The sequence below is a fragment of the Manacus vitellinus genome, unplaced genomic scaffold, assembly GCF_001715985.3.
Source record: "Manacus vitellinus isolate BGI_N305 unplaced genomic scaffold, ASM171598v3 scaffold_80_pilon, whole genome shotgun sequence".
NCBI lineage: Eukaryota > Metazoa > Chordata > Aves > Passeriformes > Pipridae > Manacus > Manacus vitellinus.
The window spans coordinates 807182-834649 of NW_021940818.1; the positions used below are offsets into that span (position 1 = coordinate 807182).

The window sequence follows — 27468 nt, forward strand, 5'->3', positions numbered from 1 at the left end:
GGCTGCTCTATTTCTTCCTTTCTTTTCCATCAATGTCAGCCTTCTTAGTACAAGTCTCTCCTATAAAGGAGTCCCATATCAACTTCTCAATTTCTTACTCCATTAATAAGTGTGGTTTCTTGGTTGTAATTGTGAAGAATTACACTTTTAACCCAAAGGATCTTTCTTATCAAAATGGAGCAGAACTGTTTATAAAGTTTCATGATTTTTTTTACTCTCATCTGAAAAGTATCATCACTTATAAACTGTTATCAGGAGGGCTTGGTGACCAGGGGAAATTAATCTTTTTTTGTTCTACTGTTCAACTGTACTAGAAGACAGTAAAAACATTTAAAATGCATTGCTAGTATCAAGCTTCCATGTAGATAATTGCTATAGTACCCTTTGGGAATGGGAGAGAGGCTTATCCAAGCCAACATAAATCACAAGTGAGATGCCCATGAGATAATCTTACTTGAAGGATAGAACTGTGTCCAACGATGTCTGTATCTCAGCATTGAATATAACCTGCTTTCAAATTCTGGCAGGATTTGCCTGTTTGCTTCCACCATCTTTATTCCATGTCGATTTTAAAAATTACTTCACCGTGTATTTCCAACTTTATTTCAAATGCTTGTAATTACTGTTATCGTATGGCCATGGGAAGGGCAAAGGAAGAGATCTGTTCAGAGAGCCTGAGATTTCAGCTGGTTTTATACTGTTACTTTGCCTTTGCTAAATGTGGTCACATGAGGGCACTGCATCTGTGACCAAAAGTTTCAGTGTCTCATGATACAGACACAGTGTACTGTTAGTCATTTATAGATTATAAACTATTGTGTATTTCAAGAATAGCTTCTGCACTCAAATCTCATTTTGGCATTAGGAGGATTGAGTGAAAAAAAAAATATGAGTGGAAAAAGGAGCTCATGTACCTCTGCTAACAAGACCTCTTTCATTCTGGCATATATTTTAAACTTTCATCATGAAACATTGTCAGTCCTTTAAATTTCTGAGAATTTTCTCTTCGTGTTTTTACTCTGGAAATATAATATGTTTGTTATCTCTTTTAAGCACTGTAAGAAACAATTCATTGGTACATGAATCTCTCTCAGGTGTTTCCCTGATGAAACAGCTTTACCACTGCCCCTGGTAGGTCACAGCATGGAGGTCTCATTCACAGATTTTTAGTTCCACTTGAAACTATTGCTGTTGTACCCGTGTTGAATGGGAAGAATAGTCTCCAGAGGTGTGTAATGTGGAATAAGCATGCATACAACCCAAATTCAGGAAAACACAAGTGGAGGAATGAGGGAAGGCTGTAGTGTTTACTGAGTGATACTCTGACCTGTGCTCTCATGCCTGGTCTATGCAAGCTACTCTGGAGTGGTGAGTTTAATGCAGCTTTTAAATCCAGCAAATTCCCTGGCTAGGGTGTTAAAAGTCTGAAACAACACAAAGTGCTGTTTCTCACATAACTCATCTAAATCAAGCAGCTTATCTGAGCTATACTGGATGAAAGAAGCTACGTTTAGAGCATTGCTGGTATGTTGTGACGGCTTTTCAATGTAGAGCTGCCTACAAACTCTAACCAAACAAGCTCTAAATTCTAGAGTAAGAACCCTCATTGTTACACTGAACATGGTAAGTTTATTTTGGGTGCTCTCTGGGCTTGTAAAATTCTTCGTACAACAAACGCTCTGAGAACAACGCGGAGGAGTTTTATTTCTCTGAGCATCCTATAACCCACCCATGTTGGGTCTTTCTGTTGGCAGAATGGTTTGTCTCCGTTGCACATGGCAACACAAGGAGATCATCTAAACTGTGTTCAGCTTCTGATTCAGCACAACGTGCCTGTAGATGACGTCACTAATGACTATCTGACTGCGCTGCATGTCGCCGCCCACTGTGGCCACTACAAAGTTGCCAAGGTTCTCTTGGACAAGAAAGCTAATCCTAATGCCAAAGCACTGGTGAGTACACAGCGGGGTACTATTCACAGCTAAACATTCTCCCAAAGTTGTGGTGAGACTCAACTGAGAGTTATTTTCTGCCTGCTGATGTTGACGGGGAGGATGTGCTGTGTTGCTACAGCCCAAGAGAGGATGCTCAAGGTTCAAAGTGTTGATAATGTATTGTGAAATCAGAGCAGACCTTTGCTTACAGACAGTCAACAGTGATTTATGAATTTTTAGTGTAACTAGAGCACTTTTGCCTCCCAGTAGCTTTTTATGATTCTGAATAGGTGAAACAGCTGCAGACGTAACTGCTGTAGGTTTGGGTATGGAGAGAACCCTCATTTTCTAAGTGTTTGTACAGAGAAAAGAATCAGCAACATTTAAAACCGGGGGAATTTTTATTAGCTCTCAATCATGTGAAATAGTAAAAGGTAGGAATGAGTTACATAATGAATATTTGTGGTATTGTATAATTATGTCAATGGAGTCATATGCCTTTCTGCTTTAAAAACAACTTTAGTAACAAAATACGTTAGTGCAGTTAAACTGCATACAAGCAGAATGCATCAATGTGTTTTGTTCAAGAACTTGCAATCTGTTCTTTTTAGAATGTCTCTTTGATTTGTTTTTCAGTAATTGTTCCAAACAAATTTACGTTCTGACATGAATTGGGTTGACTGTTGGTTTCACAACCTGATGCTAACTCATTCAGCTCCTGAAATGTTATGTGAGCTCCTGAAACCCTCACAAGCCAAGAGGGATTGACTCTCTTGAAAACAGTACAGGCTCCACACATTCCCTTCTCTCAGCCCCTCTGTTTTTGTGTCAGATCAACCTGTCCTCATGTGTCTTTGGTCGAGGTATTATGGGTTTTGTTCACTATAAACAGCAAGTGGGGAGGCAAAATAGTTATAGTTGCTGTAAACTGGCAGATAATGAATGAAAAAAAAAGTAGTAAAAATAGTGTAGAAGATCTAAATTCCAGAGGTTGTAATGTGCCTTTTTTACTAGCAGTTCTAAAAGCTCAAAAGAAAACCAACCAAAAAAGACCCACCCCAATCCCCTGCCCCCCCCCCAAAAAAAAACTCCAGAAAAAAACTCCACCCAGTTAAAAATGAGTATGGTAAGCAACAAATGAAGGGTTTGATAGTTTTGGTGAACTGAGAATTTTTAAAAATAAATTAATTACTGGAGTAGGCAATATATTTCATGATTAAAACTTGCTATATGAAATAGAAAAACCTTCTGAAAAGAAAAAGACCTATCTCTTACATGAAAAATTTAATAAAGCCAAAACAAGTTCTGGGAGGTGTTTTTGTTAAAACTGAAAAATGTTTTACATGAATTCCATACCCAATTCTAGTTTTTAAGGACACATGGGGTATCAAGAAGTATGTTTTTTCATTTACAGAATGGATTCACACCTCTTCACATTGCCTGCAAGAAAAACAGAATAAAAGTAATGGAACTTCTTCTGAAGCACGGGGCATCAATTCAAGCTGTGACTGAGGTAAGAAATGGTCTTTTCACACTTGTGTTTGCTTTTCCTACAAATTTCATTGTAACTGTATTGATTAATATTTGAATATTTCTGGAAGAGCATGGACCATCAAGTCAGCAATTACTTTCAGCTAGGTATTATGAAATAATAAAACTGAATAATAATAAAGTCAGTTGCCCTTGTGAATCACAAACAAATTATATGCTTTGGGATTACAGTTGAAAAAACAAGTGAAACATAACATATGAAAAATTTTTTCTAAAATCCACCATTTCTGTCACTTTTTTCTGTAAATTAAAGCACCAAAGATGATGAAATTTGAGAGATCAAGGTGAAGATTGTGCTTCACCAAGTCCTATTTTGAAAAGTGATTTAATTCAGAGCTTGTTTTCACTTTCCACACAGAAGTTATGCTTACCCACCATCATGGGGCATCACAGATCAGCTAGACAGAAATCAAAATGCTGTTACTTCAGCCAGGATGACATAGTGTGCACCCAGTTATTGGCACAATTTAGAGATTAATTAAGTACCTACAGGATATTTTTTGTCTATGTTTGTGTATATTCTACCAATTGAGGAGAGGAGGAAAGATCACATATATGAATGTGTGAACCCTGTGGAATAAGCCAGGTTAGCAAATGGCAAGGAATTCCATTGATTAAGCGAGGTACAATGGGGAGTAGTTCATCTCCACAAAATGGAGTTTCATTTAATGCATGGGGTTTTATTTTAATTATTCAACAGCAAACCATAGAACTCCCATCCTGGCTTGCTTGAGGGAGAGTAGAGTCTGCCCCGGCTATAGTTTACCTATATCCAGACTGGTTTTTGAAAACCTTAGGGGTTGTAGATGCAGCTTTCAGAGTTTAATTTGAAATCCTATTAGCAGGGGAGCGAGAAACACAAAGACAGCCTTTATGGAAGGGCTGAGATGCATCTCCTCTATATTAAGTAGTCGGTGTGGAAGTAGAAACACTATCAAATCCATTTTATCCCTTTTAAATTCAAAGAATTATGAGAACAGAAGCAAAAGCAACACTTAGCTACACTATTGGTGCAAGTGAACCAGGTTAAAAGTCTGGTCTGTACTTTTGGAATTGCTTTTTTGAGCAAAAGCTTTCCAAAAGCAAGAACTTTTCCTTTATTTCCTACCTCACTGTGATCTCATATGATCTCAAACCACATCTGACTGCATTTGTTGGGATTCAGGATTATACTTTACTGCAGGGCTTTACCTTCCTGCCTCTTTCACTGACTATATAGTACCAACCTTTCAAGGCAGAATTAGGTGTTGGTATTCAGCACCCATCCCATAAGCTGCTATTTCTCTACGTCAGAAACAAAGTTTGTATCTGGCCCTCAAAACAAATTGGCCAGAAAGCTTCAGAGTGTTCCTCCCTGAAGGAATTGAGAGCAAACAAGTGTTGGTTGCAAGTTGTAAATAAACAATGCAAATGCAATAAGAGGACACAAATAATCATTGTCACAAATAATGACTGTTGCATATGAAACTGTGCATCAAAGGTAACATTTATTACATTTTTTATATGGTGAATTCTGTTTTCCAGATAGATTCCATACTTCCATTTGCAAATACTGCACCTTTTTTTCCGCTGCAGGCTTGAATCCTTGCAGTATGAGTTGGTGCTTTATGGTCTAAGAGGACAATATGCCTTGTATTTCCATCACTCTATTATTTTAAAAGCATTTACTAAATTATTTGAAACAGGTAAAAGAAGTAACACACTGAACCAGTTATGCTGCCTTCCTGCTCATATTTGCTGTTCTGCATGAGAAAGGAAAAAAAGTGTGTTTTTCTCACCTCTACCCTCCTGAGACTTGTGAATATCTGTGGGAAAGCTGCCTAAATCAGGGGATTTCCAGAGATCCACTGAGCTTTCTCCTCCTCTTGGTAGCAAAACCCCCTTTTGCAGCCTCTGGCTGAGTATTGGTACAGCTGTGCAGAAGCAGCTGTGAAGAGGCTTTAGGATAATTCTATGAGCAGAAATATTAACTATTGATTAGATTTCTAAAGCAAAATCCTTGAGGTCATGTCCTGCTAAAAGACTGCTCCCTTTTTTCCCTTTCCTTCTCCCTCCCTCTCTCTCCAACTGGTCTTTCACATCTTGTATTAGGGCAGTGGTGCAGATTTATGATGGTGATAGTGCCACAAAGACCTGAGGGAAGGGGGAATTCTCTGTAGCCTGTGTCACTTGTGTCTGGGCCTCTCTGGCTGGATGCCAGTTTCAAATTCCCTTTCTCCTGGGGAAACAGTGGGGATGGAGCTCACCACTAAGTTCAATAGACCTTTTTGTTCCCCCCAAAGCCAACTGGATCTGTTGAGGACAATGGACACTGCATCTTTTTTGCATTTAGCTGAATGTTCCAGAAAGTCTTACCTTTGTACCAGGAATACTTCTACAGTTTATTTATTTTTTTCCTTCTGTTCCAAGATGCAAATGCTTTAAGAAGAAATTTTGCTTAGTTGATGGAGAACTACTGAATCCCTAGAATATTTACATGTTTGCTCATGAATCATACTCATAGGTGTTTCCAATTCTGTGTGCCCTTTACTTTAAGCGTGTGTATATGGTTTTGAGGAGATGAGACCCTCTCAGAAGAGCAAGCACTGGAGTTTACTTTGTTTGGAATAATTTATGTTTTCTCCATGACATTCTTGTAAAGGAATGTGGAAGTAGGCATTTAAATTGGACTTTGATTTGTTTTCCAGTCGGGCCTAACTCCAATCCACGTTGCTGCCTTCATGGGCCATGTAAATATTGTATCGCAGCTAATGCATCATGGAGCATCACCCAACACTACCAATGTGGTGAGTAACAGCTCCCCTCTCAGCACAGCAGCACTGGGAATACACTGTAATATCTGGGAGCAGCACTGTGAAGAAGTGCCTAATTCTGATGTTCACCATCCACCTCCACAGCAGTTGTGGCTCGTGCTGGAGTCATGGGAAAGTGCAACCTGCTGGCTCCTCCTCGGGAGATGCTTGACAGGTTGAAACCTCAAAAGGGGCTGACCTTAAGTAGGGTCTCTCCTCTTTATTTTCTGAAGTAAAGGATGAGAACACACTGTAGCTTTTCATATGTAATTTTTGAGATCTATGCTTGACTGTTGAGCACTGTTTTCCCAAGACCCCAGGGGTCTGCCATTTAAGGAAAGTTGTGCTGTTATCAACAGATTGCAGCAGATTGTTGGGACATATTGCCTGTGTCCATCCAGCCGTCTGAGCTGCCTTTCTGCTGGATGTGTGCTGTGTGCCCCAAGGCTCCTGGGGCATGTGTAAAAACTGAAGTCATTGTTAGATGGATATTTGAAAGCTGGGAAGTGGAAGGAAAGCAGAAGCTTTTTGGTTCTCTGCAGTAGTTTGGCCTCAAAATCTCCCTTTCACCTTCCATACGCAGGTGCAGTTAGAAGGCAACATTTTGTAAATCTTCACCTGTTAATTCTATTAGATTATATAAAAATGCAGCACCGTTTGGAAATTAGCAGGTTGTAGTGGTTAATGTCAAACCATGACACAGGTGTTTATACTGACATATATGTCTTTATAAAGACATACTGACATCCAAAAATGTAGAAAGCACTTTTCCTTCCTGCATTTATTCTGACTTCCTTGGATTTGTCTTTTCTTAAGTCCATGAAGCTTTGGACGAATGTATTCAATAATGATACTATTTTTTGTTCTTGTTTAATCAGCTCAGTGCTTGTCGGATAACAAATTACAGCAGGGGCATAAGGCATAGCAGAAAGAAAAGACAAATACATGTGTGCCTGAATATATGAAATTTGAAATATGTTTTTTGACTACATTAAACTCTATTTAAATGGACATAATTTTTAACACTGTTAGTAAAATCCTAGTAAATATAAAGATTGTACTGTCTCTTTTCAGCAAAAGGCAGTGATAAAGGCACTATTGTGTTGGGAAAATGACCCTGCAATAAACTGCTTTGCAGCATACAGAGAGATCAAATATTGACTTAATCTTACATCTTGCTCACAGATAACTGCGGCAAAGTATTCTAGTGGAGATCACACTGAACTGGGCCCTCGGTATTTTTGTATTTTTGAAACGTTGTTGACATTTGTTTTTCCTGTAGTCTGTTTTTAATTGATATTTTGTTTTTGCTGCTGCACACCAGAGAGGAGAAACAGCACTGCACATGGCTGCCAGGGCTGGCCAGACAGAGGTGGTGCGATACCTGGTACAAAACGGAGCCCAGGTGGAGGCTAAAGCCAAGGTAAGGTGATGGCCCAGGTACAATAAACCTGGATAGTCTGTTTTGACAGAGCAAGGACTCACATTCACCTTGCACGTGTCTTCAGGGAGAGAAAGGGAGATGAAGCCATGTCATGTAATAACCACTGATATTTTGTTATGTGCCCTCTTACTTGTAGTCATGAGTGGTTTGTATGTAAGAGAGAAGGCAGATGTCAAGTTGATACCAACCCTCGGGTTTTTTGCCAGTTTTTAATATAGGTTATCTTATGTTTGAAGAGTTTTGTTTTGGAGTGGGGAGAGAGGGGAATACCTTAAATCTGCTTTTATTCCAGCAGAACTGGAAACCCTAAGCTTTTGGTGCCTCCTGTCATATCCCTAAAGCAACAGCCTGTATGCATTCAAAAATAGTTGTACTTTTAAAGAACACCTCCTAAAGGGAGGAGACACAATACAAGGATGTAGCAGAGGGCTGGAAAGAAGGAACAGATCCTATAGAAACAATTGGAATTCAGGGGGGTAAGGGTAGAGGAAAAAGAAATGGTCAAGAGACATGAAGAAACACACAAAATTATGGAAATGAAAGAACTCCATGAAACAGGCAGGGTAAAGAGATAAATGGGTGCAATAAATAGCAGTCTTAATAGGTAAGTCAGGAATTATTTTTTACCCAGATGGTAATAAAATGGATACAATTTCAAAGAAATCTATTTTTCATTGTGAAACTATGTGTGAATTGGCTCACAAATTAGTTTACTAGTAAGAATATCTACTTATGAGGAACTCTGGCTGAATATTTATAGCAGATGCACTTCGTATCTGCAAGCAGCCTGACAATAGAAGTGAATCATGTGGTCTGTAAATCTCCAAAGACAGCCCTGAAAGCGAACAGCTCGTACTCAGAAGCACAGTCATGCAAATATTTTTAAAGTAAATTCACAGAATGATTTAATTTGTGCAAACTACCATTGCCTGTGATCAGTTTATCATAAATAACAGCTAAATGCAAGCAGTGGACTATACACCAGTGCTAACATCAGCTGTGAGAAATTTGTGGGAAGTAGCCATAAACTGGAATGATTTAAGAACCACAAAGTCTCTCCAGCAGTCAGAGGAGAATTGTCCTGCAGAGGAGCAGCATTCACATCCTGACAATCTCCCATCCTAAATCCCAAAGGTGTAAAATCACTGTTGTAGGATGGGCGTGGACAGAAGTCTCCCTTGCAGAGAACAGCCCAGAATGTAGGACATGAGGTAGTAGTGCTCAAAAGGTAAGAAATTCAGCAGGAAAAAGTGGGGAGAGAAAGATGTTTGGCCATAATGTGAAACTGTGCTTAATCCAAAGACTGTACAGTGGAGAATGGGGAGGACAAAAATATTAAATCAAATAATAAGGGAGAAATTATCCCTTAGACACTCAGAACAAGGTCACAAACATCATAGTATTTTCAGTGAAAGAAAAGAAACAGACAACGGTATCCATGACAGGACAATCCCTATACTCAAAACTATTGAGATTACTGTGCTCTGAATTAGAAGAGAGAAAGCAACAGTGAATTTGCACACCATGCTCTATCTTCAGTTACATCTACTGAGAAGTTATCTGCAAAATACCAAACAAATTGGTCACCGGAAAAAAAAAAAACACCACAACAAAAAAAACCCCAAACACAAAAATTATGATACTTTATGCAAGCTTCTAGGCAATAGTATGCTTTGCACCTCAGTTCATCCCAAACAACTGATTGAGCTGTTAAATGTTGCTGGGAATCATAAGAGATCAAGATGTGAGGGACAAAGCTGTGCATTGGCTTTAAGAAAGGTCTCAAGTTCAACAGGAAACTCAATGCACCTTAGTGGCAAAGTGAAGTGAGGCAAATCCAGATTAAGAAGAAAAGTGATAAGTTTCTTAACTTTTATGGATTACGTACCTGTCTGGAATATTTTGTGATGCATCAAGAAAGCCAGTGTGCAATGTTCACTAGGTAAGAGCTCAGCAGAGTTAACACTCGTCTGCAGTTTTGAAAAGTGACAGAATCTGGGCAAATATTTTCTGTCAGAATGCGAGCCTTAGTTTTCTTATGCAGGACTGTGTTGTTTCCTTCATGTTTAGGATGACCAAACACCGCTGCACATTTCTGCTCGGCTGGGCAAAGCAGACATTGTGCAGCAGCTGCTGCAGCAAGGAGCGTCTCCGAACGCAGCCACCACGTCTGGCTACACACCCCTGCATCTTTCCGCTCGAGAAGGGCATGAAGATGTAGCTTCTGTTCTTTTGGATCATGGTGCATCTTTGTCTATCATCACCAAGGTAAGTGAGTTGCAGAACTGATAGCTTCAATAGTAAAATAGTCCCTGTAGCAAAAACTACTTGTGAGTTAAGTGCTGCAAGAGTCATACACCCATACAAATAATGTAAGAGTGAGCTACATTTTATTAGAAGGGTATAAAACTTTGTGCTTTTACCTCAGAAGCTGATGTGTAACACATCCCAGTGATCAGACCTGCATTTTCTTGGAATGACAGGAATGCAGGGCATAAATTCCTGACCAGAGTTGATAAGCTTGTCCTTGGGTCTTCCACAGTGTGAAAAAAGGAACCTGACTCTTCCCTTGTTTAATGTAGATAAGTGTTTTGCCTTGCAAGGGAAGGGCCTCCAGGGCCAACAAGGCAGTTGAGAATCTGCAGGCTTGTGTAAGCCCCAGGACTGTTTAAGGGGATGGATGGAAACAGCAGTATCCCTGTAGATCAGAAACAAACCTTACCCTGAAAAAAGTACACAAAGCTGCTATATAACTGCTTTCTCTTACAGAAAGGATTTACTCCGCTACATGTGGCTGCAAAATATGGGAAAATTGAGGTAGCCAACCTCCTGCTTCAGAAGAATGCATCTCCTGATGCTTCTGGAAAGGTAGGACAGAAGAAATCACTGCCACTTGCCCAGGAAATATCTAAAAGCACATAGTATTTTAATAATATCCCCCTACCTACTTACATCACACTGGTATCCACGGCCTGCGTTTAACAGGAGTAAGTTTCATGTAGTATTCCAGTCCCTGTTGAGGGTGCCAAGAACCAGCAAACTCTTGACAAAAGTGACTTTTATTGTCATTAATTGGCAACAAAATGATGTGCTCTCTATTCCCACCCAGGGGGATGGAGACAAACCATTCCCCTACGTTCCTGCCCAGACTACTTAGAGTTCTTATCAGAGTACTTGGCTCTGCTTCCCCAGGGCTCATGACAGGGGGCAAAGGCCAACAGGACCTCAAGGTTTTTAAGCTAGTCCATCCTGGATTTTTACAGATCCAAGGGACAGTTTACTTATCCACTGCAGTAAAAGAAAAACATTGCCAAGGGTGTGACCTCCTTACCCACTCTGTCCTGGGGACAGCACAGATATGTTCACCTCTGTTCATCTTCCCTGGGGGAAGTGAAGGGGGCTTTCACAGCTCAGTAAGGATGTTCAAATTTCTGTTTCATTTTTTGAAAAGTTATCAAGGACTCTGGATACAGGACTGAATAACAAATGTGTTTTTTCACCCTATCTACTCCAATTTTCCAAACTCCCGAGTTTTCCCTGGAGAGGGTCTGTAACAGCACTTGTTTGTTCTGCATGTGTTTTTAGAGCGGTTTAACACCACTGCATGTAGCTGCACACTACGATAATCAAAAAGTGGCACTCCTCCTGTTGGACCAGGGAGCTTCACCTCACGCCTCTGCCAAGGTACAAGTACTGGCCACTCTGGGGGAACAATACCTGGGCTTTTTGTGTGACTTTATTCCCTATCTACCTCTGTTCTTTCTAGGCTGTGTATGCTTGCAGTTACAGGAGGCTCAGTGACCTTGTTTATTAATGTCTCACAACCACAGAAAGCTGTTTAGAATAATTCTGCAGGTGAATGAAATAGCAGTAAAAAAAGCAAATAGAGATGTAGAAACACTTAAAATCTCTAGATTCAGTGCCATTCACACTCAGCCAATACTGAGCCTTGCTTTGTTCAGTTTCTTCATAACTTCTCCAAACCAGCCAAATTTATATCATTGCATCTTAACATCTGTGCGGGACAAGCTTGGGATAAATGCCAGCTACACCCCCTTCTGAGGTGTGATAAGTTTCTCAGCACAACATATGTAATTATTAATGTGCTTCACAATACCACCACAGTGTAAATGGACTGGCAAGAAAATAAAACTAGTCACAGTCCTGCTTTGATTGTAATTTCCTGTAGGCAAGACAACACCTACTATAAGGTTTCAGAGAATATGAAAGAATAAATATTTAAGTTTTTTCTAGTTCTGCATAGAAGAAAGAATTTAGAGAAGCCTAAAGTGTCTACATCTTTTGTGGATCCCAGTTTTAAGTATGGGATTGATATATAGTATAATCAATCAAAGTATAAATCGATAGTTTAACAACAACAGTAGGTAAAGCAGGGTGGAAGCATAAATAGGTTCAAGCAGGGTAAGTGCAGTGCAAATACCTCATCTGAAACAACCCAGACACTTTCTTTAAACCACTGCCAAAAAATACTGTGGAAAAAGCAGAGCTAGTAGAAAAAAGGCAGTTTCATAGCTAGACGGACAGCTCTCCTTGATTGCCATCCTCTCACACACGGCTGAGTACAGCCACAGCAGAGAGACCTTCTGCATGGCTGAAGAAGAGGATGGAGTCTGTCACATATGGTAGGTCCCAGAGTTTGTAATGCAAAGAGAGGAAAGTTAAATAAACATGGATAGCCAGCAGCAACTTCACAGTTTAAAATCAATACTGTCCATAGTGGCAATCTGCCAGAGCAGTGCCCCCAGGAGGGGAACTGGAGTGATCTCTGATCTTTCACTACTGCAACACAGCACTCTAGAATACCACCCTGGGGAAGAAAGGGCCTTCTGAAGAGGATGAGAAGGCACTGACCCAGTTTTCACTGAAGGAAACTTCAGCAGAAGCTGTGCATCCTGTAGGGGCAGGGATTGCAGCAGCCGCTGCCGAGGGCTTGGGAAGTCCAAACCAAGGTGGGAGCACTATATATTGTGGTATAATATTGCATAAACTCATGTGTCAGGTCACCTTAGCTTCCCCATCTATAACAGGACAGTTTTGCAGCTGCCACTTCAGGCCTTCAAGCGCCAGCTGTAAGTGTGCCTAAAAAGAAAGCATTTGTTAGTGTTCTGCAGCAAGTGAGCCACAGCAACACTGAGCAGAGCGTCAATACTAAATAAAATTAATGTTAACATGTTTGTTGCTTTAGGCACCCACAACGCAGTCATGCGAAAGATGATGTTGGTAACAGCAGATGATTTCCCATTTCTTTTGTAAATGAGGTCTAGTAAATAAATGTGTTATGTCATATCTCATCACTGGCTTCAAAGTTAAGTTTCATCAGCAGTTGCCTTTCCTGTGACACCACTGTCTTTAGCACTGATCTTAAGAGTGGCTCATTAACCTCACCCAGCAACACTTGCTTTGAAGAGTGATCAGTGACAGGGAACTGGCCGTGTCAAAGTACAGTGCTGTGATACAAACAGTTATTCTCATGAACCATTCTTCTCTTTTATAGGCAAAACTTAGGCTTGTGGCTAATTTCGCATGGGGCTTATACCTAATTTTTAACCATTTTCCCTTTTCCTCTCTTTTCCCTGGCAACCGGAATAACCCAATACCCTTCCTTCTGAACTTCTCTGTTCCTTTATGTATGCAAAGTGACAGAGCACTGCCCTTATGGAGAGAAGATGCAGACTGGGACTGAGCTGAATTTCAGCTTTTATTTTTCAGCTCTCTTTTTTCTTCTCTTGGCAACCTGCTGCTTTCCATTCTACTGAAAGCAATCTATGCCCATTTCTGAGGAAAAGGCTTGGAAATTGCATTTGTTATTTTATGTAATGTGAGCTCCATTTAAAATACACAGTTCAGCATATACTCAGGATTTAGCATGTAGTGTTTAGGATTTATTAGGTGGTCATGTGGCAGTGGCTATTTTACGTGACAGAATCATGCAGGAATTCTAAGGGAGAGGCTTGTGTTTGTTTTACCTGAAGCATGTTATCTTCAAAGTGAAGATTTGGTGGCCGTATACTCCCCTTATTGATTGTGGTGCTCTGTTTTATGAGTGTCCTTTTCAAATGTCTTAGTACTAAGGTCTGAACTGAGTTTGAATTGACTTTTGAAGGTTACAGAACCTTTTCCACGTTAAATTAGTGCTGTGCATCTCTTGGCTGCCAAGTTGCTATTAAAGCTCTCTTGTAATCAGTTGTGTGCCCCTGTGTATTTATTCCTCACCCCTACCTGCACTGCCCTGCATCTGCTGGGACCTGCCTTCCCATTTAGTCCATTCCTGCTGCCCTGTGGGTGCAGGGAGGAACCAAGCCAGGTGAATGCTTTGTGCCTTTTGATAGATTTATTGGGCTGTGTAATCTGAGATGCACATGGTACTTATGATACTGCACAGAAGAGTTTGTGCAGCTTGGGTCTCATCCCCCCTGACCTTCTCCCATAGTCACATGCAAATGTGTGCACATTTGCCATTTACTTGATAATGAGTGCTAATACATTTCTGAAAGAGAGAAAGCTCTTGATTAAACAGTCATCAAAATCTGTACCAAAAGCTGGTCATACCTCAATCAGTGCTTTGGTATTGGCATGCTAATCAGTTATTCTTTATATCCATTTATCTGTTTTCTGCCATGCAACAGATATACTGCACTCTTATTAGAGGGCTCACTGGGTACACATATTGGAACGAATAAAAAAATAAAGAATGCATGACTCTAAAGTCACGTTCTTTAATTTTCCCTTGATCTGAACAAAACCAGGTTGTCAGTAAGGTTTAGGTTAAATTCTGCAAGAAAGACCATATTTCATGTACATAATGCTTTCATTCAAACTGTGAAGTGGGGGGAAAATCAAACAATAACAGCTGGTCTGAGTTATGAACACACATCCTGCTCTTTTTTATGTACTTTTAAGGAAAAGTGGCAAATGTCTGTGCAATGAAACTCAAACTCCTGTTGTTATAGATTGTCCTCTTCTGAACAGATATTTTTGAATGTTTATTTCAGAATCCTTCTCTTTGTAGCAGTTCTTGCAAAAAAGATTGGTTAGAGGTCTGACACATTCATTTGTACAACTAGTTAATGTTGTATTTCAGCACGTTTGACAGAATTTTTGGAACTAATGACATACTTATTCATAGAGTTGGGTAGGTGATTTATCATGGTGTTTAATGAGTGGTTTGCCATGGAGTGCTTTCTGTTGACAGAATGGCTACACGCCACTGCACATAGCTGCCAAGAAAAACCAGATGGACATAGCCACCACACTGCTGGAATATGGTGCTGATCCCAACGCTGTCACCAGACAGGGCATCGCCCCTGTGCACCTCGCCTCCCAGGACGGCCACGTGGACATGGTGTCCTTGCTCCTTTCTAGAAATGCTAATGTAAATCTCAGCAACAAGGTGAGTGTTCCCCCTGCCTGGTGCCCAGGCAATGAACAAGCATGGTGAGGAGAAGGATGGGGGCCTGCAATTAGATTCCACTCACTGTGGTTCTGCACATGTTGAAAGCCACTGCAGGTGTCTGAATGCATATCATCATTTCTCCTAGCCAAGAGAGCAGGGTGCAATGTCACATTAAATGAACTGTGTTTTGTAGTACCCAAGTTTCAGTGATAGCACATGCTGCAGTGGAACTTCCTAATCCATCTCCCTTCCTTCCACGTTATGCTAGTCTGCCAAAACATGCCCAGAGAGAAAACATCTTCCACCCCACGGTGGTTACTGGGTCTGTTATTTATGAGCCTCTAGGTATATGCCTGCCCATTTAATGGCAGCATTTGTCAGTTGTTACATGTGTAATTGTAACACTTGTCATATTTTCATAACTTTTTGTATTTGTAACATTTTTAACGCTATAATATCTTGTAGCAAAGAAGTGACATATACCAACAAATGGTAACAATTATTGCCATCTAATGGTAACAGATACCTTGTTAAGGAAAGTTGACTTTTTAAAGTGGGATAATAACAGCAAGTTTGAGATTTTGTTCATTAATATCAGTGATTCTTCCTCCCCAGAGGGTGTTGCTTAGAGCGCAGTGACTTTTGGTGTAATTTCTCCTTGGGGCAGGAAAGGAAAGTTAATAGATTTTAGTTTCTGTAGCTATGAATTTATAGGCTATTAAGTCTGCTCTATAGCAATGTTTCTAGCAAATGTGCAGCCTTAATTCTTTAAATGCTCCACTAGACATCATTATTTGATATTGTCAAGTGAAGTTTCAGTAGAGATTTATGTGGCTAGAGCAGAGAGGCAATAGAAAAATTTTTCATGGAAAATGTTTCCCGTTCTCAGCAGGTAAAAAGATTCAGTGTCCTCTGAGGCAGTGGTTGGTGCTGCACAGGACTGCTGTGTTCTCCTGCTCCTGACTTTACAATTTGGTTACTTTTGGGTCCTCGTTGAGAAAGCTTCTCTTGCAGATGTGGTTGGTTTGTTCTTTTTCTCAAGTCTCAATCAAGTGTGTGGGGTCGTGCAGTGCAGGATGGACTTTGTATCACCCCAGGGAACTCCGCCATGTGCATATTCTGCATCCCATTGGCTATCATGGGTTTGCTGCTGAGACTAATACAGAGAGCATGATTGAAGCTGCTGGGCACTTTGATTCAGTCCCACCAGAGGTTAATTACCTGCAACATCCTTCAATCTGTTACTGTTCAGTTGTAATCTCTAGTTTCTCATTATACTGATAACACCACCTTTTGAAAATAGTTCACCTTGTACTCTCTCAGGAACGCATGCTTCCTCAGAGCTCAGCACCTACATTTTAAGCCAAATGTTTATAGCACAGACTTTTGAGTTTTGCAATGGGAATAAAAAGAGCATTTATTTCTTGAGTATCCACAGAATGGTTGGGAGCTGCATACCCAGAGCTCCAGTGTGGGCACTGTGCACTTATTAAATGTTTTTAGAAGGTTTGGCCCACAATATCCAGGCTCCATTAGGTAATTTATAGTTGGTTACTGTTATATATTTGTGCAATGACCCACCTAAGCTCTGCTGTTACCAGGATTGCATATTTGAGGAAAGTACAATGGGACACTCAGAATAACTGCCTTTGGTAGGGAATGCACCGTGGACATGGATTTGGGTTCAAGGGTAAGAAACTTAGCCAGTGTTTCTGCCTGATGTGCCAACTGCTGCCACCTGCTCTTCTGTCCTTGACGCTGAAGGCAGTAGGAACAGGAGAAGAGAAAACAAACTGAGATTTACAAGTAAAGGATATTCTTTCTCATTCCTAAAAACATCTCCTCGGCAGATGCTCTCTTCCACCTGTTTTGTCTGAGGCCTTTTATGTGACAGAAAGTTTTCTGAGGTTTTAAGGGTATTTAGATCTCAAGTTTTAGATAAGAAAAATAATAAGGTATAGAAAAATAAGTGTCAGTACGTGTGAACTAGCAAGCCTGTATCCTCCCTGAGCAGAGAGAAATAGACCTGATCTCAGAGAAATGCAGTTTTATCTTTTGTGTTTATGTCTGAAAATGATCAAGTAAAGGAGTAAGGATAAATCAAGTAAAGGTAAGGATAAATCTGACAATGTAAATTCTAGAAAACTTGCAGAAGTGCAAACAATGATGCAATATTGATTATAAAGTCTCATTCTAAGGAAGTGAATTAGGAGCTAAAAAATTACTATGTGACTTTTTTTTAAAGTGGTCCAATTTGCTATCCCACACACAACACTGCTTGAACAAATGTTCATTGTGTAAAACAAACATCATCTTCCTGGCTTTTGAGTTGTGCTTCCTTGCAGATCGACAGTGTGATTAGGAAGCACCTTACACAGTGAGAGTGGAATGTATAACTTCTTTAAATTCAGTAGGATGTTTTGAGTCTCACTGATTTTGCACTTTAGTATTCATGTGCCTCCTCTGAAGATTTGTTGCTTCTAATTTACAGAGTGGACTGACGCCACTCCACCTGGCTGCTCAAGAGGACAGGGTCAATGTAGCAGAGGTTCTTGTCAACCAAGGAGCTGCTGTTGATTCACAGACAAAGGTACAAACACTGCTGTCAGCATGAAATATTTCCTTTCAGGGAAGCATGAGCCTGGAGACTGGACTGGTAATTGATTTCAGGGTGAAACTAAAATCACAGCAGAGAAACATTCCTTGTAATAAATGATTGTAGAATACATTCTGAAAACTGAAGAGATGTAAATCTAAATGTTTAATGTTAAGTTCAGTCTTTGAGTAGTAAGATTATTTCTTGCCAAATATTTAGATCAATCTAGATTTAGATTGTGTCCTACTGTTGTGCTTCACTGAAGGTAAGTGGGATTGCTCTGGTTTTTTTTGGTTAAGGAAACTTTTACAAAATCTTGAGCTCTCTCTATAGAGTCATATAATCTTGTACCATAAGCATAGTCTCATCTGCTTTTGGTATTTTTTACATGTTTCACGTTGCTTTCCATCCAGCTGATGGTAGAAACAAAACACAGGAGAACCCTTACTTAAAACATCTACTTACAGCAAGAGAAACTATGTCAATGCAATGTAGACATTCCAGGCTATTAAGTTAAATACTTTTCCTCATGACTTAAGAGACTTCATGAAACTTTAAGAAACTTCATGAAACTTTATGGAAGTAGTTTCCCCTGAGCTGATGCTAAACAGCCATCCATAGACATGATTCTGCAAGTAAAGCTATTGTTCATTTTTAGAGATCATCCCCTTTTCCTACAGCTTGGCTCAGCATCCATGGCTGGGTACCTCTGAATTTCTAAGCTGCTTTGTTTTGCAAAGCATAGCAGTGAGGGAACTATTTCATCATACTGGTACATTCTAGGGAACTGGCTTTTTCTGTTGTCCCAAGTTCAGACTGGGCCATTGTTCTCCTGTTGGTAAACAGAGAACTGTTAGGTTGTCAGTAATTTTGCTCTACTCTACCTTCAAAAAAATGTTAGAGGTGAAACATTTAACTCTTCAGGGCAAATCTGAAATTCTTTATCACTGTTATTTAATATGAAATACATATATGCAACTGTGGTTTGTTTCAAATTTAGTTGCCTAAAAATAGTTTTGCCTAAAGTTAATATTTAGACTCCTAAATAAGATATGTGGATTTCCAAGGTGCTTGGGGATGGCTTTTGAGACCCTCAGGGATGACACCTCCCACTTCACTGTATTGCTTTTTAAGATCGATGGCCTGGAGTAAATTCAAGAGCCTTTGTAGAAATGGCTTTATGCTCACTAATGGTGTACAGTGCTCAGAATTTAATGATAATGATCTCAGTGTTGATTATACTTACATTCCTTGGGCATTGTCTAGATCTTGGGGTCATTCCTTTAGCTGGGCAAGAAATTAGTTGAGATCAAATACTTCAACCGTAGCTGATCAAATCAGCTAAATGAACCAAGTCCCTCAAGCTGACCTGCACCCTTTGTGCAGAGCAGTAGCTTTCACAGCTCTCTGCTAGGTGTATGCCATAAGTTGAGTGCTGTGCTTGCATCCCAAAAATGTCCAGGTGTGTCAGACTGTCCAGCAGTGTTATCATTCTATCATCACACTGACAGCTCAGAAAGGGCTGAGTCCATCATCATGTCTGGCTGCAGCTCAGCTGATTATAATCTGTGGCAGAGGAAAAAGTCATTGTCATGGGATTTTTCTACAGTATAATTCCAACTGTATCAGCTACTATTTCAATAATATTATCCTGACATAAAACTGAAATGGTTCTGCTGAAATCCCAGGAGCTTCTCTAGCCTTTTACTTTTGTAACATATCCTCAGCCTGTGTTTTAAAGATGAATCAGTCGGGGTTCTTATCAGCCAGGTCACCCAGCAGCACACGAGATCTGCCCTGGTTCATTCTGTGCACAGTTTCCTCAGATGCATGTGGTTGCCTTCCTGGAGATAGTTTCTACCTGGTTTTGGTTTCTGTAGCAAGACATTGCAGAACCTGTTCTTTTAACTGGTCAAAGCTGAACCACCTCATAGCCCATAAATTTTTCAGGGTGTTTGCCTTTCTCCCTCTCTGCAGCACTGTTCTCTGCCCCACAAATAGTAAGCAGTCTAAGGAGGCATTTACATTTGACAGGTGCAGGCAGTCACGTGTTCCCTTTGCCTGCTCTCCAATGTCCAAATAGGATCCCATTCTGGACTGCAGTGGCCTTTTAGTCACATTAGCATGGTGGAAACCTCTGAGATACTGTCACAGCTGAGAGGCAGGGTGTGTTTCATGGGTCTCAGGGCTGGCCTGGCGCAGTTGCAGAAGCTCTGTACTGAACTTTATGCCTGGCAGGGTGGGATGGGATGAAGCAGGCACACAGCAGAGACACAGAAAAGAGGCTTTAGTTTATCATTCAGAGATCTTCTCTGTATGGAGCTGATTTTCTTAATTGCATCTCTGAAAATTGAACTAGTCACTAGGCGTAGCAGGGGGGAAAACGCAGTCATATTTGACTGTGTGCAGCATGAATCCTGTCCATCAGTAATAGTCATATAATTTTAAAGAAGTCAACAGTAAATCCCTTGTTGTTCATCCTCATTCCTCAGTTATATATGTAACTGGTGTGAGTTAAGAATAGTCTCCCAGTACACATTTGCCTCCATGGGACTGCTCTGTAGTTGTCAGGAAGTGGGGCAGGGAGTCATAAGTCAGGCAAAGTCAAGTTGTATTTAAGCAGGACTCCTTTGGCATGTAAGAAATTATCTGTCTGGGAAAACATGCCTTATTAATCCTGTAGGCTTCTGTGGTGAGGAACACCCACACCAGCTTGTCCTCCTGCCTACCATACTCATTTTGAGTTCCTAAGGAAAGAACTGACAAGCTCTGAACTTCTACAATAAAGGAAAAATGTTATGTTGTAAGAACTACCATGCCTTGACCTCATGCTCTGTGCAGGTGAAGTTCAGATGATTGGCTTGTACAATAGCAGCTCCGTAGTTACAAGCTCTCTTGTTTAGATGGATTAACTGTTCCATGGGAATAAAAGGTCTTTGCGTGCTGCCTCTAAAACCAGAGGCACTGGGGGACAAGATAAGCAACAGCTGAGTTGGCTCCAGAAGCACTGTTGCTATGCTTGCATGTTTGCATGATACTGTCCAGCATGTCCAGTTCAGATTCATTCCTTTGGACATACAGAAGCAGAGATGTGTCATCCGTGCCTTAAAAGTCAGTGAAGCTGCACAGTTCAGAGTGACATTATACTGGGGATCTCTGCTACCAGCAGTGTCACCACTAACCTGTCTTCTTCCCTCCATTTCACATCTATGTGCTTTTCTTACCTCAATTATTGTGGTCTAGATGACTATTCGGTGGTCTTTGTTGTTATTGTTGTTGCTTTTTTCTTTGTTTAGTTTCTCTCCTTATCATATTTCTCATTTCCTCAAGATAAGTAAGCACAGGTTTAATGTCACTCCAGCACAGTATCTGTCAATAGGGGGAGAACACTTCATATCATTCAACTTAATATCAGCAGGTCATTGAACTCCTGAGTAGGGACCAATGAGCTGTCATCTTCCTGCTCTGGTACATGTTCTTTAGTCATCATTTATATATAACTTACACTCCCGTGAAAACATCTAGAGTTTGCAGTTCTGACACATGGGAGTTCTTACCCCTGCTCAGATTCTGAGGGCTGCACACACTGTTGGAGTTTTTCAGGTGGTTAAAGGAGAAGATGGGTCGGAAACACATTTCGTACCTTGAAGCAGTAGCGGGGAAGAAAAAAACTCCAGTATTACAGAAAATTACTTGTACAGGGGATTAGTCTGTATGATTAAGATCAATTCTGGCTGTAAAACTTATGAGCATTTTCAAAATTGCCCTTAGACTTGAACAATTGCAACTGTGGTTCTCTCTTGGGGTGGTTTCCCTCCCAAGAAATTTTTTTCCTGAGCTTTGTTGTAGAAAAGGTCATGAAAGGAAGAATAGCTGCTGGTTTTGAAGTCCATTTATTAATGGTGTTATGGGATCCTTCTGGTTCTGCTGCATCAATTAACTAAATAGCCTCAAATCCCAGAGCTGCAGGAGTCTAAGTCAATGCTGAAAAGTAAACAACACTGCTTTAGCAGGCCAGAACTAGTGCTTTGAGAGAACATAAGGCTGCTCCTACCACTTGAAAATGAGATTTTTTTATGCAGTTTTATGTGACGCCTGCTCCTACAGTTTTAAGCTCAGCCATGTTAGACTGAGCTCCAGTTGATAACCCACAGAAAATACCTTATCTTAACATGCAAGAGTGGTGGAAATGTAGCAACATTAAAATACACTTCAGATGGTGAAGTTTCAGAGCTGCTTAAAAACCCTTCACATTTAGAAAACTTTAAAAATTCAATTTAGTGATCACAGAAGGCTTAAAATGTTAGTGTCCTGCAGCAAAGACTTTTAACTATTCTGACATTACATTTATGTGTCTAAGTATGTTAAAGAGTTTTTGATGCTGAAAATGTGTTATGCAACATCGTCCTTAACACAAGGAATGCTCGTCCCTACACAATAATATTGGGAGTTAAAAACCAATCTGAAGCCAGGGCTGCAAGCAGATATTCCTTCTCTGGTGGTCATATTGAGTGTAAAAGCTGCACTGGTACATGTGATGTTGCTTTTGTTTCAGGGCTTTTGTGCTGGCAGTTGGCACGAGTAAATATTGTTTCATGGCTCAGCAGGTCTCCACATGTCATTTTTCAGCTGTTTATCCCATTGGATAATGTAATTGTAGGATACAGCATTACCATGATGGACTGGCAAAGGAAGACTGGTGAGAGAAAAATGTTGGTTCAGTCAAGGATGAAGAGCAGGATCTGGAGCTTTGATTTCAGTGCAGGTCATTTTAGTGAAACAGTTGCTGCACTTGGTGTTGGGCCTGCCCCGGGGGAATTGATGGTCTCACAGTCCCTGGCTGATGACTGTCTGGAAAACAAATCCAGTATTAAACTGTCTTTTGTTCTTAAAACTCTGGTTTTGGTAGGAGATAATGGTGGCTGAGAGGTCATGATGTTCTTTTGCAGGTTGAGCTGGGCTTTTTATTTCAGATTTATTCAGGTCTGCCTGCTTTGTTCTGACAGGAGCCCCATACCAGCCTGAGTGCTACAATGGTTCATAACAGCAGTCCAATTTTTCCATTGGATTATCTAATTTTCAGATGCAGAAAGAGATAGGAAGGAGGCAAGGAGGGAAGTGCTATCGAGAAAAATCTCTTTCATACAGAATGAACACAGATACATATATCTTCAGTAATATCTTCATGGTGCATTATCTCTCTCTCCTTGTCCCTTTTACATGCTCAGTTGTTATCAAGACATTTCTGTGGAAATTTCCAGCCTAATAATGTGCAATAATGAACCTTTGCAAGGTACTGCAACGTGTTAGACCCTGATTCAGCAAAGCAGGGAAGTGTGTATGTACACATAGGTTTGCCCATTTCATTCAATCAAGGCTTTGTGATCTGTGGATCTAAAGCAATTTCTAGCCCTATAAACAATAATACTGTAGCTTCATTGTCTGCCATTTATGGGAGAAAAACAAAAACACAGCAGCTTGAGAGTCAGCATGACTAGAAAGATGCAGTAATTCAAGCTGTTAAGATTTATGGTTATTGCCAGTGGAGGATATTAAAGTAATTCACTGAATTCACTGACATGATATACAACAAGGCTTGTGATAATTTCCCTCAAAAATAAAAATTGAAGGGCAAGAGAATAAGGGATGCTTTGCATTTGTGTGTTCCATTAGAAATGAAAAGCTCAGTATTTCTGATTTTATGTTTTCTTGGCACTTAGTCTGGTGGGTTTTGATAAGCCCTTCCCAGCTGCTAACTCCCATGTTGCTGCTCATTCTTCAAAACCGCTACGAGCAGCACAGCAGCTGAGTGCCAGAAGGTGATGTGTGTTAGAGCTGTGTTAAACAAAAGCCCTGATTTTCTTGGAAGTCACTTTTTTAATGTTAGGATGCCTACAAAATCCCTTGGTGCTTTGCCAGTAATTAGAACTAAACTTTAACTGCTGTGCAGAAATGGTGAGGGTTTTGTTGGGGTTTTTTTTAGTGGCGTTTTTGTTATTGTTGTTTTGTTTGTTTGATTGTGGGGTTTTTTGTATTATTGATATCTTTTGAAGCAAAATATTTTAGCCTCCTGGGCACCTTTCTATAGAGAATGAAAGTAGCAAGCTCAAGTAGCCCTAAGAATTGCTACTTTTATTGTTGATTTAATTGTGTAATTGGAGAATATGCCAGTTGGAGCATTTCAGAAAAGTTAACAGAATACCTGACTTCCATGGGGATGTTGGGATATAAATGTTACACCTTCCTGAGCTAGAAACAGTTGAGTGCAGGAATCTGTACTGTAGCTGAGAAGCAAAGGATATCCTTTCCAGGTTTCAGGCACTGAAAGGGAGTTTTGCTACCTGCTTTTCTTTTGACCAATGCCTTCACTACAAACGCTGCTGACTATGAACATGAAAGATGTCCTGTGGTGTCTGATGAGGTCCAACGTGCCCAGTGAGACGTGTCCCACCCTGTCAGATCTCTGTCACTCTGCTGTCAGTGACGTTGTGGTGTGTTAGCCACTGCCTCATCAAATATGACACGAGACAACCACAGGGTATGGCAAACTTGAAAGAAAGCTCCCAGGCCTCTCCAAGGACTTCAGGCAGGAAGCTGGTGTTTTGCCACCAGGCTGGCAGGTGCCCACGTGGCTACTTGGGACACACATGATGCCTGTAGCAGAGAAGCTGCCTTTCAGTGCACACACCTCCAGCTGCCACACTCGACCAGGCACCAGCACCAAGAGCTTCAGAGGAAGACTCCTTCAGCTTCAGCTCTGGGACACCAAGGAAGGATGGCAGGAAGAATAATGACCCTGGAAATGTCATGATTTCTACCATGGATTTGAGGGGAAAGAGGAAAGGTTTTCATTTAGTCTCTGATTTAAACAGCAGGCTGGTCAGGAGCAACAAAGAGCATCAGTAATTGCTCCTCCAGCCATTTGTGAAGGTACCACCTGTAAGTCTCTGTACTTACCATTTGTAGAAGGAAGCTGTTGTTGCACTGCAGTAAATATTGGGGGTTTGTAGCTCCTTCTTCAGTATTCAGAGTATTCAGTGTTACAGGCTGGAGAGGAGCCTTTGCAGATCACTTCAAAGGGGAAGTTGAGATCAGCTGGTCTTGGCTCTCTGATATGCTCCAGATTTTAATGTTTTAGGGTTATTAGCAGGAGACTCCCAGCAGGTGGTCTCCTTGACTTTGGATTTCATCTCCACAGTTGGTTTTATGCTGTCTGATTTTTTTCTTTTTTTTTTTGACCTTGCTAGTCATGTTAAGAGAACTGTATTTTCAAGGGTGGTAATGGAATTGAGATCTTGTAGGAGGTTTCATGGCTTTTTTTTTAAACTGTTTTGATAACTTGGCCATCTTTTAATACAAATTTATCTTTGGGCCATGTAGAAGCAGAGGCTGTAGAAGCTGTGTCTGAGGTACATGAGTTCAGCATTCTGCTGAAGACTAAAGACTCTGGGTAGCTCAGGGAGCCCTGTCAGACTCAGACATCAGGCACTGCTGGGAACAGGAAGCTATTAGGCCAATCCTAAACTAACAGTAGCTGTAAGATGAGGTCCCAGAGTTCAGTTCATGATGATTTCATTTTAACTAGTGCTCAGGCTCTTACCATTGTGTGCAACTATTCTGCAGGAAAAGCTCCTTGTAGTCATTTGGCATCTGATCCAACGTTCATGTAAGTCAGCAGAAAGTTTCATTCTGCTGATGCCAATGGAATTTTGATTCATTGCTGTTTCTGGCACTGATTAACTCATCCTGGTTGTCAAACCTAGTAGTTGCTTTAGATGGCAAAGGGTATATAATAACTGGAAAAAAACTACACACCAGCTACCATCTCCTGGTACGTGTGAATACAACTGAAATTAAGTAACCTTGTGCAAAGTAGTAACAGAGGCAAAGTGACATGAAAAAAATGGTGTGTTTAAACCCATGGACACTTGAGACTTCCCTTTAGTGGAAATAGTTCACATTTGAGGTTTTCTCTTTCTTTCTTTCTTTCATCTGAGCAGCTATGACTTCACGGTTTGAACATGTGGTGTAGTGCTGGCTTCTGAATCCCAGGCTGACTCTGGACTTGTCTCCTCAGTGCTTTTGACCAAGTTGCCTAAGCTGACTACACCTCACTGGCTTGGATGTAAAAATGAGGGATGACAGGCTGAAGATTTTAACTCTCTCTGTGCCTCTGCCTCTTGGCACTAGCTTTTTCTTTTCAGAACAGGAAAGCAAAGGCTTTTTTTCACCTTTAAACTGTGGAGCAGCAGGAGCCTGGTCAGTACAACACCAGCCTGTTTTTCAGGCCTTTGGATCTAGTTCCACATTGTTCAATCCCACATAGTGTATTTTCCTTCTGGCTAGTTTGAGCTCTACCAGCAGCCAAGACATGCAGCATGACCATGTGTCCCCATATATATTCTAACTGACCTTTCTGCCACTGAAGTTAATAAGCTCAGACAGCCTCAGACCTTCCTCTTTCCCCCAAAGCAGAATTCTTTTACATTAACAGGAGTGCATAGTTGCAGTGCATTTTACCATGTGTTTAGTGTATTAGTGTTCCTCATATCGTATATAATTTGTCAGTCTAGAAATTGATTTTTCCATAGAAACTGGTAATGGAGCATGGGACCAACTGCATTGGAAGTCCCACAGAGTAGCAAAAGGACGTGTTACACTGGCAGTGTAGTTTCAGCCTACTTGCAAAATGGGGAAGCCCCACAGGAACAGTGGCTAAGGACCCTTCTGGCATCTCAGAGCCCATCAAGTGGGCCTATGAAACCTGACCTTTAGAGGGGAAAGGAACCCCGATAACTCACCTCAAGAGAGGGAGAAGCCCATTAATCCCTCTCTGTGAGCCAGGCAAAGCATCTGCTGGAAAGCCATCAACTCCTATTGTGAGTGGGGGGGGAAGATTTGGGGAAAAGTAGCCTTTCTCCATGCCATGGAGAAAAGTAGCAAGTTCCCATTTAAAGGTAACTGTTTCATGAACTGTGTGTTAGGGAATGTTTTGATTGTCTGGAGCTTAATGGTGGTGATGACAGGGTTGAGTGTTTATGCATAAGAATCAGGGGGAAGGCCAACAAGGCAGATATCCTGGTGGGAGTCTGATATAGACCACCCAACCAGGATGAAGAGGCAGATAAAACATCCTGTGAGCAGCTGGGAGAAGTCTCACAATCGCTGGCTCTTGTTCTCATGGGGGACCTCAACTCCTCAGATGTCTGCTGGAAGTGCAGCACAGCAGAGAGGGAACAGTTTAGGAGGTTCCTGGAGTGTGTGGAAGAGAACTTCCTGACCCAGCTGGTAAGGGAGCCAACCAGGGAAGGCTCCTTCTGGATCTGTGTTTGTCAACAGAGAAGGACTGGGGGGTGATGTGATGGTTGGAGTTTGTCTTGGGCACAGCAATCACAAAATGATAGTTTTTGGTTCTTGGAGAAGGAGAGGGGTCAGCAGAACTGCCACATCGGCCTTCTGAAGGGCAGATTAGGAGACTGGTTGAGAGAGTCTCTTGGGAGTTCAGTCCTGAAGGGCACAGGAGTCCAGGAAGGCTGGACATTCTTCAAGAAGAAAATCTTTAAGGTGCAGGAGCAGGCCATCCCTGTGTGCCAAAAGATGAACTGGCAGGGAAGAAGACTGGCCTGTCTGAACTGAAGAAAAAAAAAAAGGGGAGGGAGAGTTTATGACCTTTGGAAGAATGGGCAGGCCACTCAGGATGACTACAAGGGTGTTGTGAGGTTATGCAGGGCAAAAAT

At 41.0% G+C, this 27468-nt stretch overlaps 1 protein-coding gene across 5 annotated transcripts in view; it reads left to right on the forward strand.

Moving 5' to 3' along the window:
- The window catches only part of ANK3 (ankyrin 3), a 205327-nt gene that overhangs the window by 90571 nt on the left and 87288 nt on the right, over positions 1 to 27468 (forward strand). For all 5 annotated transcript variants that reach the window (XM_018085402.2, XM_018085401.2, XM_018085400.2 and 2 more), the window contains 9 exons: positions 1755 to 1952; positions 3349 to 3447; positions 6173 to 6271; positions 7602 to 7700; positions 9792 to 9989; positions 10491 to 10589; positions 11307 to 11405; positions 14935 to 15132; positions 17627 to 17725. In XM_018085402.2, coding sequence (XP_017940891.1) covers positions 1755 to 1952; positions 3349 to 3447; positions 6173 to 6271; positions 7602 to 7700; positions 9792 to 9989; positions 10491 to 10589; positions 11307 to 11405; positions 14935 to 15132; positions 17627 to 17725 — 1188 coding nt within the window. The remainder of the gene's footprint in view (positions 1 to 1754; positions 1953 to 3348; positions 3448 to 6172; positions 6272 to 7601; positions 7701 to 9791; positions 9990 to 10490; positions 10590 to 11306; positions 11406 to 14934; positions 15133 to 17626; positions 17726 to 27468) is intronic.